This window comes from Euprymna scolopes, chromosome 5, assembly GCF_053919585.1.
Source record: "Euprymna scolopes isolate OS-2025 chromosome 5, ASM5391958v1, whole genome shotgun sequence".
Taxonomy (NCBI): Eukaryota; Metazoa; Mollusca; class Cephalopoda; order Sepiida; family Sepiolidae; genus Euprymna; species Euprymna scolopes.
Window position 1 is genome coordinate 150,759,167 of NC_136486.1, and position 15,449 is coordinate 150,774,615.

Here is a 15,449-nt window from a genome sequence, read left to right on the forward strand (position 1 = left end):
GGGACAATAAAGTACCTCCGATAATTTCGGCCCAAATCATTATCTCACCACAACCCTGGTGGCACCTTAAACACTGATGACAATGTTGCCCATCTAGGACCCATCCCTTGTTCCAGTCATGTGGGCCATCAAGAGTGACATGCACACAAACTTTGGAAAACCCCATTTTCATGTTGTCCTATGCCCATTTCAATCGGTTTTGTATGTGATGTTGCTTTAATGGAGGCTTTGTAACAGGCTTAACAGACTTTGCCACTTCTTTCAGAAGGTGACATCGAGTACTTTTTGAGATATTCTTCAATCCGGCTTGGTCAAATACTTCTCGGCTTGTCTGCCCAGGGTTCTTAACAACTTCACGTTTAATTTGGAGTAAAGAACGGCGTGAAGCAACTCTAGATTTACCTTTATCAGCTCTCTTACGTACCTTTGTAAGGTCCTTGACAAAGTTTTTCACAGTTTGATGATACCTTCGTATCATTTTCGATATTTCGAGGGTAGTTTTACCTTTTGCTAGCTGTTCTGTAGTAGTACTCTTTTCAGAACTATTCAAGCCACCTTTACGACTCATTTTATTGACAAAACAAACTGTCTTGTTAATAATTTGACATACCTCAAATACCGAGGATTCAGCAATTACGATGGCATGTGGTTTACATTGTGCGGAACAGTACGAAAATTTCACAGTGCGTGCAGCTCAGCATTGCCAACGTTTCTGAAGCTTTTGATACGAAACTACCGGTAAGTTTCTGAAACTGGTAAAAAACGTTATCTCGTTAATAATTTGACACACAGTATAGTATCGATCATAGCGTCTTATATTGCAGCAAAACTATATAATTACGGGCACTTTAAGAAGGCTAGAGTGTATAATGGTAAAAATGGTATGGATATAACAGCCATGATGTAAATAATGACAACACTTCATCTCAGAAAGCCAAAGAATATTACAATCCAAAACAATGGAACCATTATAGGAATGACATCGTGTCTGCTGCGAGTGTTGAGACATTTTGCTGAGTCGGCTGTGTTTTTACGTATCTGATTTGAATAAGAAAGGATCACTAGAGTTCTAAGGACAACACCAACGTTTTCTTTACAATAATGTTTATTTAATTGGAACAAGAATACATAGACAAGTGAGTAGAGTTGCTTGCTTGGAAGGAATATAGGTAATACTAGCAGGCCGCCCGTCGTTGCCCGGTCATAAAATATGTATGAATATTATATTTTGATTAATGCTGAATTATTTATTATAAACAGAATTCCGTAAGTATCAAGCGTAATGTTAAATAACTTTAAAAAATATGAAGTAAAAAAAAAAATGGAAAGAAACTGACATGTGCATGTGAGTATTGTTTTTTTCTAAACAGTTCACTTCTTGTTAGTAAAAAAAAAAAACACTCGAGCTGAGATCGAAACCAAACCTAAACACAGAGAATCAAGTACGATAACCATTGGACCAACTTGACACAATCTTTAGGAAGTGTTTTCAAACGTTGTGAAACAGTTTACAAACAGATAAAAATCTGATGACCCCCCAAATACCAATTTTTCAATTTTGACCCCCTTGCAGCCCTTTTTTCCAGATAAAAACTGATTAAAAGTTTTTCCATGTCTAAATACCCTATATATCAAATTTCAAGACTTTACATCAAACATTTGTTGAATATATAAGTTCAGAGTTGTCCTCACACACACACACACACACACACACACACACTTTTATAGATATATAGATAATCCTGATTGATCTTTAATTTATTTCTGTTCTTCATCATGATGATGATGATGATATCATATGAATCCGAAGATTCTTTTGTTGGTATTGGTTTCTTCGATATTTTTCTAGTTAAAATTCTTTCTAGAAATACATCAGGAATTATGGAAGGGACCATGTGAAGGTTGCCAACATCCTAAGTGAAAGTGATTTTTGTGGAACGAACTGGATTCAAACTTAAGACACCCAGATTATCAGTCCGTGTTCCTAATCACTAGACAATCGTCACTTCCCACTATGATTATGACGAGGGAAGCAAGAAAATGAGAGTCTATGCTGAAACTGCTTTGTATTTGCCTGGCAAATAGCTGGGTGGAAATAGTATGTTTCCACTGCGCATGTCACATAGACAATCGTCACTTCCCACTATGATTATGACGAGGGAAGCAAGAAAATGAGAGTCTATGCTGAAACTGCTTTGTATTTGCCTGGCAAATAGCTGGGTGGAAATAGTATGTTTCCACTGCGCATGTCAGTGGTGTGCTAATCGTCTGTGTATCAGTATGTTGACTGAATTACAACTCGACATAACGCAAGATATTGTGTGTACATATAAACAAAGTAGATATCTCATTTAATTTCTGCATGAATATAACAACTATGATAACAATTAAAATCTCTATTATATAAAAAGAACTTTGTGTGTAAGTTCGTTCCCGATGGACTCCTAAACAGCTGGGCTGATTCATATAGATGTACTTCATATGCCTAACAGTGTTCTTAGGTAGGTTGTGTATCAGAATGTCTTCGATAAGTGTTGATAATCAAAAACAATCTGATAAAAGACAAAACAATCGATTTTGACTAAAGCGAATGCGTTATACAGCCTAACAACTGAAGTGCATTTGAGAAGTTTTATTGCCACACAAGTTCCTGACTTATAAAATCAACAGTAAGTTCTTTGATATGATAGGGGCGTGTTAGAAATGAATGTTTTTGTTTAAGGCACAGTTGAACCATGATACTTGACTTTTTCATTTTAAACTTTAATTCAAGCTATTATCCACACATAAGCAGGAAGACCCGCCGTATATAATCAACTGTAGGTTTTTTTTCGATATGACAGCGGTGCATTTGAAATGAATGTTTCCATTTAGAACACACTTAAACCGTGATACTTGTCTTTTGCATTTTAAACTTTAATTCCAGCCATTATAGAAAATCAATTTTATAAAATGAACAGTAGATTCTCTGTAGTGCTATGTAAACTACAATATATTGTGGGCTAAGTCATTGCGGGGAGGTGTGTGACGCTTCCTCCTGGTGCATTATGGTGGGTTCCCAACTAGAGCAGGCAATTATTCAATTTGATTAAAAAAATGCGCGATTTCAACAATTTTAATGATAATAAAATATGGGAATGTGAAACATTTGTTAATCTTTATTTAATATCGTGCAATGTCAGGTCTCCCTGCTAGTCATTAAATAATTAATATAAATATCATCTCATCACGACTATCAAATTTTTAAATCTGTTCATTTTCTTTTTTCAGTTTGTGAAGCACTTGTCTGTTAGTTCCCTTTGCAGTAGTGATCAATATGTTTGGGGTTTAGGCAACAACCAAGTTGCTTACATATTCAGGTGAGTCTTTGATTTGTACTTTATTTTTTTATTTCATTGTTTCATTCCAAATGCAATATTTGTGCAAATATTTCTCTAAAAGAGAGCAAGACGTAATGTTACTAGTCTCAGTCTCTTCTATTAGTACTGTTATAGCATGTGTTCTTCAGAATTGTCTGATTTATTCTCTGCTTCTTTTGTTTCAGCTCATTGGACTCGTTGGTCTAGTAGTAGTCATTAATTTACTATTCAAGTAATACATATTTCTATTCCAGAAGCTTTTTTCCAATAATGGCAGCCTTGTAAAACTCTTTCTTGCTGTTTTCCTCCTACCTGTAGTTTTAGCTTTCTCAAAACTAAAGTCAATAGACATCTCCTGTCTTTGTGATAATCATCTTTCCTTCTTTTCAACATAGCAAGTGACTTCAAGCCTTGTATTTTTTTTTTTTATATATTGACGTTTCACCCCTAACAAGACACAGGGCCGTTTAGTCATGAGGGGCTTCTATTTGGGACCAGATTCGCAGGGATATTAATACTATTTATAAAGTTGGGCAGCAAGATGTCTGTTCACATTACACTTGAATTCCTACATGTCAGTACAGTAAGGGAAGCAGGGGCCCAGTGCAGCAGTTCAAGAGAAAAAGGTATTCAAGTAGAAGGATTTACAGCATCTAGGGATCTCTACAGTATAGGGGTGGGATTTTGCTGCTTGTCATGTTTGTTGATGGTGTTGTCGTCGAAGAAGTATTAGTGCTCGGAGTTTGTCAGAGCACTTGCCATTGAAAACAGGCAAAAGGATGCCACGTTGCCACAATGAGACAGAGGTTGGAGTTTAGTTGATAATTCAGGACCTATTAGGTTGGTGACTCGTTTTTGAACCCTGTAAGGAGTGAGAGACTACTGGCAAATGTACCAGCCCAGATATGGCAGCAATACTCTATGTGTGGGTGCTGAAAGAATAATTAAATGTACAATGTAGTTTTGCAAAACACGCTTTGGTAAGTTTTGTAAATGGTTGAACAATTATTTTGAAATTGTTCAGTTAATTTTTTTTTTTTTTTCTCACAAGGGAGTCACCAAATATCAAGGCCTTCAGGCCATTCGAAGATAAGGATTAATGAATGTAAGGTGGTAGTCTAGTAATCGTTAATGGTGTAGATTGGGTAGAATTTGCATTATTTAAAGGCATGGCTCAACAAGAACTTGTGTACATTAGACTTGAAAGCTACCATATTGTAATTGGCAGGTTAGTGGAAGTGTTCCACAGGCGAGCAGTTCTAGAAAAGGAGCTTTGTTTATGGAATCTGCACAGAGACTAGAGGAAATTGTTGATAGTAGTTGTAGCTTGTCGAGTGTTTTTTTGTGAAAGTTTGGCAAGGGGGAAACCATGGATTAGAGCTCAGATGAGCACTTGCTATGAAAATAACAACAGAGAAGAGACAGACTTGCAACATCTCTTCTGTGGGGAAAAGGTTGCAGGAAAGAAAAAAGGGCATCACCTACTAGGTATTAAAGCAAGTTTTGAATTCTATCAAGGCTAGATAAGGAGCGCCAAGCAGCGCCTGCCCAGATGTGGCAACAGTACTTCATTTTAGGACATGGCTTAGGATTACTTATTGAAGGTTAGGGAATAATCCATGTTCTTTGGTATATAAAATGAATGGGATTTATGGAAAAACTTCATTACATGACATATCATTTACGATTACTTTTAGTGTTTAAAGTATTGTGCGATCTTAGACTAAAGGCAGGGAGGTTCCATTATCTATTATAGCGACATTTTGTAAACGTAAATTATTATTTATCGTTCAACCATACACATCTTGACAACCATGAGATAAGTACATGCTAATGGGTTTCTGAAGAATATAGAGACGTTATTGTTCAGATTTTACTATTTAATCTTAGATTCTTAAAGCAATATTGTAAGCAGACTGGTTCACTATATCGTTTGTTATTGTTAAGTATGCATTGTTTTCGTTTTACTCTTTTGTTTCTATTGTAATTAGTCATTCATGTTAGTTGGTCCAATATACACAATGAAAACGTCTACACATATCGTTTGTTTAATTTTTGAGTGTTTTTATTTTTGTTCAGATTTATTAATATGACTAAGATTACGACAGGACATGGGCTAATATATGAAAATATCAGTGTGTGTGTTAATCTGCATATATATATATATATATATATATATATATATATATATATATATATATCATCTGATGGGAAAATTAGTTTTGTATGCCTGGATATCTTGGTTTGTCCAACTTTGTTTTTCTTTTTTTTTTTTTTTTTTTTTAGATAGGGGTCACCACTTATTAAGGCCCGAAGGCCACTCAGGGATAAGGGTTATTGCGTGTACAGTAATCAGTGAGATAGTATTGTAGTAATCATTAGTATTGGGGGTTTTGATAGTGTCTTAAGGGGGCGGTTTTTCAGGAGTTTGTTTATGTTGGACTTGAAGACATCAAAGTTGTAGTAAAGTGGGAAACAGGCAAGCGGCAGAAAGTTCCACTGTCGTGCAGTTCTAAGAAAGAAGCTTTGCTCATGGAATCTACGTTTGGATTTAGGCACAGATAAAGAGTGGGGAAAATTATTGACAGTATTTTCAGCCAGACGGGTGTTTCTCGTGAAAGATCGGCTAGGGGGGACGAGGGATTGGAGCTCAGACGAGCACCTGCCATGGAAATAACGATAAAACAAAGACAGGCTCGCAACGTCTCTTTTGTGGGAGAGAGGTTGCAGGGAAGAGAAAAGGGCATCCCTCACTAAACCACAAAGTCTATTTTGTACTCTGTCAAGCAGGATAGGCTGTTTTTAGCAGCTCCTGCCCAGATGTGGCAGCAGTACTCCATCCTTGGACGTACTTGACTTTTATAGAGATAGAGAATTGCATCAGTAGTGAGATATCTTCTGGAGTGGTAGAAGGATCCCACCATTTTCCCAGCATCCCTGGCAACAGATTTGATGTACGTGTTCCATTTCAGATCAGGAGTAAAGGTCAAGCCCAGAAGCTTGTCAAAACATGGAGCCTCCCCAAGACGAGAGCCATCCATTTCAATTGATGCCAGATGGGGATCAGAGCATTGATGATGTAAAGATAGAAGCTTGGTTGAATTTATAAGTGTTAAGATTTAAAACACGGGAACAAAATGTGAATTCTATTCCCATTAATAAAGGATGGAAGTGAACTATAAAATAATATATACCAGGTGAAATAATGCAGATGTCTCCTTCGATTGCATGATTAGAGAAAACTTAACTTGTACAACTCTATTATAGAGCTTGGAAGATGGGTGATTTGCTGCTCATTAATCAAGTAGTCTAAAATGACACGCATATTAGCTAGCACATCTTCCAGGTGCAGAGATGCAGATACTTTTATAGTAAAAAGCATATCAAAGATGGAAATGAACGTTACGTTACAAATACATTTCGTCCCCCCTCGCCAATCTTTCACAAGAAACACCCGTCTGGCTGAAACTACTGTCAATAATTTTCCCCATTCTTTATCTGTGCCTAAATCCAAACGTAGATTCCATGAGCAGAGCTTCTTTCTCAGAAGTGCATGATTGTGGAACTCTCTTCGGTTTGCCTGTTTCCCACCTGACTACAACTTGGAGTTCTTCAAATCCAACATTAACAAATTCATAACAAAACGCCCCCTTAAGTAAGACACTCTATCAAATCTCCAATACTAATGATTACTACAATACTATCTCATTGATTACTGTACACGCAATAACCCTTATCCCTGAGTGGCCTCCGGGCCTTAATAAGTGGTGACCCCCCCATGTAAAAAAAAAAAAATAAATAAGTTCCATAATGTACCAAGTTGAATAATGCAGATGTCACCTTGGATCAGTTGGTTAGAAATTGTATGTATCTATTATAGAGCTGTTTATTAATCAAATCGTCTAAAATGATACACATGTTAATGGGTCCATCTTTCATAAAAAGCAAAATGGAATGAGTTTGGTGCATCAGGAAACAATAATCGTTAACCGCGTCAATTTATTTATGTATTAATTTGGAAAATCAACTAAGTAATCTTCCGAAAATATCTTTTTTTCAAAATCTTTCACTTACAATTATAGTGTCCATAGTGATTGTGATAGGAGAATAAACACAGTAATAACACCATGCATTATATATATATCTAAGCCGGTTTGATCAAATACGATAGTTTTCTCTTTTTTATTTTAATGGTTATTTTAATTGCTTTATTTTAATGGTTTTATTTTAATTAATTTTTGTGTTATTTTCTTGATGTGTTAAACAATTTTCTTGGTTTGGTTGGTGGATTGTATATTGTGGCTTTGGATGTTCTTATTTCGGCCATTGCTCAAGCATTTTCGATCTTTTGATCGTCATCAGAAGTAGTACTTGCTCACAATCAAAGGATCGAGGGCGCTTGAGTAATAACCAAAAAAAATTACTATATTGTCCTTTTGACTACTCTACACTCTTTAACCCTTATCCTTGATTGGCCTATCGGCCTTGATAAGTGGTGACGTTTATGTAAAAAAAAAAAAAAAAAAAAAAAAATGATGAATTTTAAGGTGAAGCAAAGGTTGCCTAATGAATGACCAAGAAAATCTATTTATGTATTAATTTTGAAGTCCTAATGATCCATCTTCTAAAAATGACTTCATTTTTCTTACAATTATAGTGGCATTCTTGGGAAAAGAAATTAGTCCATATATTATTATTATTATATAGATTATTCCATATATGTTGTACAATACTTGTTGAGATTACATTAAATTGTTTCATATATAAAATAAAATACGCATCAAGTATGCTTGAAAACCATATACGTATTTACATTACCGTCTGAGGGTATGTAAAATTATATTAAATATCTGTTGTACATTCCACGGCTTAGAAAAGGTAAAATTATTTCATATACGTGCTGTAAATCTCCTGTCGTAGGGAGGAAAAAATTATTTCATGCATGTTGTGTAATACCCGTCCTAGGGTAGGTAAAATATTCTTTTGCTCGAGATAGCAAATAATACATAGACATAAAAAAAATTCCTCTATTCTAAGAATAACAGGTATGTTCAAAATCAACTTCATTTTTCGCATTATTTTATATGGTCCTGAGCAACGCCGGGTAGCCCTGCTAGTCTTTCTTAAAAAAGAAATGTGGCTCCGAGTTTGGTGCATTAGTAAGCATTCCTGATTATCACAGTTTTTTGTCTGTAGAAGTGAAAGTTGAAAACATGCAAAAATAAAATTGAAAATTCCGACTCTTGAATTATATTAGCACAGAATTTGTCAAGCGAGTAACCTGACACAAACGACGCTAATTCAATCTTTTCTTTTTTTCCTCTTGCTGAATGCTCAACATGTTAAATCCCCTAGGAACAACACGCAGTGTGGCTCTCATTCATTCTCCTTGTGAGTCTTCATTACAAACTAATTATGAATATTTCCATCTAGTAGTGTTATTTTTTCTTCAATAATTGGTTGTTTGGAAACAATTGTTCAACACCAACAACAGAAAGCGATTCATTTAACAATCTTTAGTTTCTAAATAATTTTCCATATCAGCGATTTCGATTCTGCATATTCATAAACATATATATTCAACTAGCAAGTCACCCTGCATTGCCCAGTCGTAAAATATGCTTAAATATATTTTAATTTAGGCAGATATCATATTTATTATTATTGTAGAGCCAATTCTCTATTATTATATCATACCCAGTATATAGTAGTGATTTCCAGAGTTAAAAAAAAAAAAAATAACTTGAGTGCCATCAGCTAAAATCAAAGCATTTAGTGCTCGAGCTATCGCTATCGTCAGATGGATAAGGAAACGTACCAATTTAACTCACTATAACATATAATTATATATTTGTGCATTTGTACAAGAGCACTTTAAATCGACTTATACCTACCAAGTTTATATATTTTTTCTATTTTGACTTCTAAGCAGCTATTTTTACCGGTTAAAAGCCAAACCGAATTTATTCCACAGGTCCACATCCCCTTTTATATCAAGTTTTAAGTATTTAGATAAAAAATTGACAGTTTGGTAGTAACCTTTTCATACACATACAAACAAGGTCACTTTTATATACATACATATATATGTATATATATGTGTGTGTGTGTATATATATATATATATATATATATATATATATATATATATATATATATATATAAACTAGCATGGATACCCAGCGTTGCCAGGGTCGACATGATGTTCGGTTAGGCCACACCTGCTATACTAAGAATATTGAGCAGTTTTTCATTATTATATGTCAACTCCATCGTTACCCCAACAAAAATTTAAAAAATAAAAGAACGAATGAAAACAGGAAAATATCCCCCCCCCCCGCCATAAAAACAGGAAAATATCCCCCCCCCCTAAAAAAGAAGTATGTGACAAACTCTCCACCAGATATTTCGGCAGAAGGGATACAAAAAGAGGCTATTCTCAGGATATTGAGCATCTTCTTATGACTATCTTCTAGTTTAAGCGAATTTCTTTTATGCTACCTGAGTCTAAAAAGATTTGTTTTCACGGTCTGTTGCAACGGAAATAATCTGTAAATAATTCAGTTTAAAAAATACCAAAGTAGAATTTATGTTATAAAAATGATGAGTTATGACTTTTTGTGTTATTAAAAGAAAAAAAAAATAGCAGTTACGATGTCAAAAAAAAATGTGAAGGAAAACGAACTGGTAAAAGAACGTAAATGAAAGGTTTTTGTGTTTTTGTTTTAAATAAAGAATCATAGTTGAATTGGATTGTTTATTTTAAAATAAAAATCCTCTGGACCACAACCTTAATTGCAAAATCACAAAAATTATTTTATTCAAACTAATTGAAAAAATAATGCTTGAAAGTTTTTAGTTTTAATATCCACCGAAAAAGAAAACAAAAACAAAAAGAAGAAAATTCGCACCAAGGGGAAATAACTCAAACCGTTTAAAAAAATAATCGATGTCGGTAAATAATAAATTAAATATATTATCAATATAAATCAATTTTAAATAATAAACTTAAATAGAAAACTTAAAACAATTCTCTCACTATAAGCAATAACTAACACACCGCTATTTAATAAAATTGATTTTCTTTAATGTAATATGCAAATGACGTCACCTTCTTAATCATAGATTTTGCAAGAATTATACTATATATGTAAGAATGAATGAAACATAAAGTAATGACCTTTTGTATATCTTAATCAAATTGTGAACAAACAAACAGACAGGAATACGAATTTATATAGATAGACATGTGCATGTGCTTTTCATCCTAAATTCTATACAATTATGCACAATGTAGAAAATGTGCGTAATTAGAATTGTGTACTATAATAAAATGAAACTAATCACCTGATAAGAAACCATAAAAAATTAATAATTAATCAAAGTTGGTTTTTCAAAGGAATATGCAAATTAGTAAACCTTTATGAAGCAATTTGCATGTCCATGAATGAGTATTAAGAAGTTCTTTTTAATAATTTCAAAAGAGAATAGGTAGGCTTTTAATATCATCGTCAGTGATACAAAAAAAAACCCTCAACTTTGCACACACACACACACACACACACACACACACACACACACACACACACACACACATAGAGAGAGAGAGAGAGAGATAGATAAATTATTACATGCATATGGTGTAATATTGGCACAAATAGAATGCAGTGGCTTAGGATCAATCATGGTAAAACGATTACCAATTCAAAGGAGTAAAGTTTTCTAAGATTAATGTTTCCTTCTCTGAGCAAATTTTTTCAAGGAATATAAATAATTTTTTTAGAATTACTAGCTAAACACCCGATGTTGCCTACTCATACAATACATTTAAACATGTTATTTTAATTTATGCAGATTTCATATGTATTATTATTATAGAATCAATCCTCTATTGAATATTATATATTATGAGGAATAATTTGCCCGGTGAACTAATTCCCAAAAACAAAAAATTAAAAAGAAATAATAATGATAATGTCGTTCATCACATTTCGTCAGCTGATGTTGGAGTTTGATGATCTTAAACATAGCCTTTCTTCTGAATTTTTACAGGAGAATATTTTGTGTTACACTGACCAAGGTTACACCAGTGTAACGTAAAATATTCCTCTGTAAAAAGTTTCTTTTATCTATAAGAGAAGAAAGACTGTTTTTAAGATTGGACTTTTTCAACACTTATCGGATGAATTTCAATACAAAACATATCTAAGAACACTGCCAGACATATAAATTACCTTTGTGTGAAATTTGCAAAAGATAGGCTCAGCCGTTTCAAAACCTATTAGGAAGGAACTCACACACACACAAAGTGACTTTTATATAATCGTAGGGATATTTGCCAAGTTTATTCAGATTTAAATATCTCATAGATAGTTGATCATAGTCAATTGTCAACTATTGATAAGAAAGTTTAACACTTCTGAAGAGTAACTTTTTCTATAATAATAATAATGTTTTTTAAGAGTAAGGTTTATGGTCTCACTGTCAAATTTCTCACTAAAAGTAATGTTTTTTTTTTTTGAAAGGCGCCACTTATTAAGGTCTAAATGCCACTTGAGGATAAGAGTTAGTGAATAGTGTAGTAATCGTTAATGATGTAAATTGGGGAGAATTTGATTATTTATGGGGACGGTGCAACAAGAACTTGTTTACATTGGATTTGAAGGTTACTATGTTGTATTCAACCGGGAAGAAGGCTAGTGGAACAGTGTTCCACAGGTGGGCAGTTTTAGGAAAGAAGCTTTGTTCATGGAAGTTGCGTATAGATTTAGGCACAGTTAGAAAGTGGCGGAAATCGTGTATAGTGGTTGTTGCTAGTCGAGTGTTTTTTTGTGAAAGTTTGGCAAGAGGGAACCATAGATTGGAGTTCAGTAAGAGTATAAAATTATTATTCTACTCATAAGATTCTATTTGACTTCTTTATTTAGCATTAAATAATCATAGGTGGTTGATATGCCTTAAACCAAGCCAAATCAGTCTTGGAGTTTTCTGGTTTTAAGTAACCCAACTCTTACTTAATAAACTTGATTAGAGTTTACCAAATTGCTATCAAAGCTGGCACTATGAAGTCTTTCAATAAAAGCAGTTTTAGTCTGATAATAACACTAGAGGATGACCTCTAATCTGTAATGGAATGGGGACAAAAATGGATGGTCAGATTCAATGCTGCCAAGACTAAACTGGTTTTCTTCAATAATTACAAGAAACCTTCTCCACCAATAGCAACGGCCAGTGACTCCCTATCTGAGAGTACATCTTTCAAACTGCTTGGCCTAACGTTCACAGGAAACATGAGTTGGAACAGTTACATTGAAAACATTGGCAGCGCCGCTGCGAAGAAGGTAGGCTCTCTCTACCGTGCTAGAAAACTACTAACACCTGAAAGTATCCTCTATAAGGCCACCATTCGCCCATGTATGGAGTATTGCTGTCACATTTGGGCTGGTGCATCTGCTACTTTTACTCCAACTATCTACATCTGTCAGTTTAGTTTCATAGTTAATGTATGCATATACACGCACTCACACACATGCATATATGTGTGTGTGTGTGTATATATATATATATATATATATGTATATATATACCCAGCCAGAGAGTTTAGCGACATACTATTTAAGATATACTGAATATCCTAACTTCTTAGAATTTTCCTGAAAGTAGACCACATGTTGGATTTATGAAAGCATAAAAAACATCCATTTTCGTCTATGAAAATTAAATCGGAAATAACTCATAGCTTAAAGTGGAAATAACTCTCATAGATTTAACGAACTTCAGTTTTAAAAGGCAACTGGTATCGGTAATAATAATTGAAAATTAAATTAAATATAGACTAAATTAAAAATAGATTAAATGAATCAACTTTAAATAATATTTCTAAATAAGAACAAAACAATTCTATTTGAACAAAGAATTGATAACGTGAAGATAATTATTAAAATAGATTTTCTTTAGTGTAGTATGCTATTGAGATTACTTCTGAAATGTGCATTTCTTTTGAATAAATAATCTATAATATAAATCTCACTTGTCTGTTTAAATGTAAAACTTTTGACAGAGGGGACGGATTTTCACAAGATTGGTGTTGTTTTAAAGCTCAACTCTTCGGTCAATAAATAGAAAAAAATTGGCTAAAAACATTAATTACTTCACTCTCAACTGGGCACTTGTCTACAAGGAGGGGTCGTTTTTTGTCGATATTTTCAAAAGTTATCCCCTCTTTTCGATTGACTAGCCTTAATTTAAACTTTTGTCACTTCCGGTTTGGCGATAGACACAACGGCAAAGACGTCACGTTTTTTTTTGTTTTTTTTTTCAAGTTCTTTTCCTCCTTCATGGTACAGGTTCGAGCCTGCCTGCCTACTACTACTACTACTAGTTATTTTTTCTTTTCTCAACACACACCTCCAAACACCCGTCAGGCACCCAGGCTAGTATATATATAGAAATCCTTCTAGAACGAAAGTGTGTAAGCGTCCGTTTTCACTATGAAAAGTAATTTGTGAACCAATGTACCTTTTGTACATAATAATCAAATTGGAAACAGACAGGAATACGACTTTATTATAATAGTTACACACATAAGTTTAAATATAGAGTTGTGGTATCTGTTTTATGATAAATCAGTTTATTTATTTTTACCATTAAGATTTAAAGAATCATTGTTTAACGTTAGATGCAGAGATAAACTACTGATACATTGACCAGACTTATGCACAAATACACGTTATATATATATATATATATATATATATATATATATATATAATTTGTTTGTATATTGAGAGTGCAGATATCACTTTGAAGCTTGCATCAGTCAATGTATTTTTATCATGAGAGTTTTGATATAATCATCTTGTTTGGTGTTAGATTTTCTGATACAAGAACTTAAAAGTTTTTCTCACCAATTCCTCTTTCGCAAGAAAGTTTCTTTTCACTTGTTCTTGTCCTTTTTTCTTTTGTTCTTGCTACAAGACATGAGTGAACAATCAAGTCATCAATAAATTAGATTTCATTTTTTTTTTTCGTGTTTCATATTTTCGTCTTGTTTTGTGTTGCTGTCTTTTTGCATTTGAACCAATGCCAAAAGGTGGTCAGTAGATTGTTAATAGAAAGCAGCAAGAAATCATTTGATTTACGACTTCTGCTGAGTCCCAACTACTTTTCCACGGTGACACGCGTAATATGTATGCAGACTATAGTTTGTCTCTTATGTCTTGGGATAAGTCAATTTAATCATGGAAGCTTGTTAACTTGTGTATATCTCTTGTAAAAGGGTCCAATAATGTACACTGCCATTCTTAGCTATAGTTTCTATGGTATTTAAAACTAGCTAAATCTATCCGGCGTTGCTCGGGAGTCATTTTACTTCATTGCTTTTGTTTATCTTTTTAAAATGCATATTTTAAAAGTTTTTTTTTTTTAATCTGTTAATTTATAAATAATAATTGACTAAAAGAGAATGCTGATTATGTGAAGAATGCAGGGATGGGGAAACTAACTATATATATATTTTTTTTTTTTTTTTTAAATCTGTGAACTTATTAATAATAAGAGGCTAAATAGAGAGAATGGGGAAATCTGATTATGTGAAAAATGCAGGAATGAGGAAACTGACTAAATAGTGTCAGCCTTCTATACACGTGAAAGAAAGAAGAGAATTGTAATATTTGTAAAAGAGTTCAATAATGCAGACTGCAGTTCTCAACTATAGTTTCTTTGGTATTTTAAATTAGTTATTTTTTAACTGTAAATTTATAATATTGAGAGGATTGGGGTGGGGTTAGGGTTAGCAAGAGAGAAAGAAGAAATGCTAATTATGTGAAGAATGCAGGGACTTGGAAATTGACTACATTGTGACAGACTTGTGTGTACGTGAAAGAAAGTTGCAATATTCTTAGCATAACTGAACAAAAGTTTGGACGATTATATTTATAGACAGGGGTGATAAAAATGAACCAATCATGTTCCAGAATTGTTTTATAAAATATACTGAATCTCTTTGAACTTTTCAGTCAAAATTTTTCTTCTTGACACAAGAGGATCACCACTGCTGGCCCTAGCTGCATTAATTCTACCATTCTTTAT

The 15,449-nt window shown here is 33.5% G+C and overlaps 1 protein-coding gene across 1 annotated transcript in view; it reads left to right on the forward strand.

Annotated features, from left to right (window-relative positions):
- The window catches only part of LOC145277020 (leucine-rich repeat serine/threonine-protein kinase 1-like), a 611,216-nt gene that overhangs the window by 402,610 nt on the left and 193,157 nt on the right, over nt 1-15,449 (forward strand). The window contains exon 31 of the mRNA XM_080128624.1: nt 3,271-3,359. Within this exon, the coding sequence (XP_079984750.1) occupies nt 3,271-3,359 (89 nt within the window). The remainder of the gene's footprint in view (nt 1-3,270; nt 3,360-15,449) is intronic.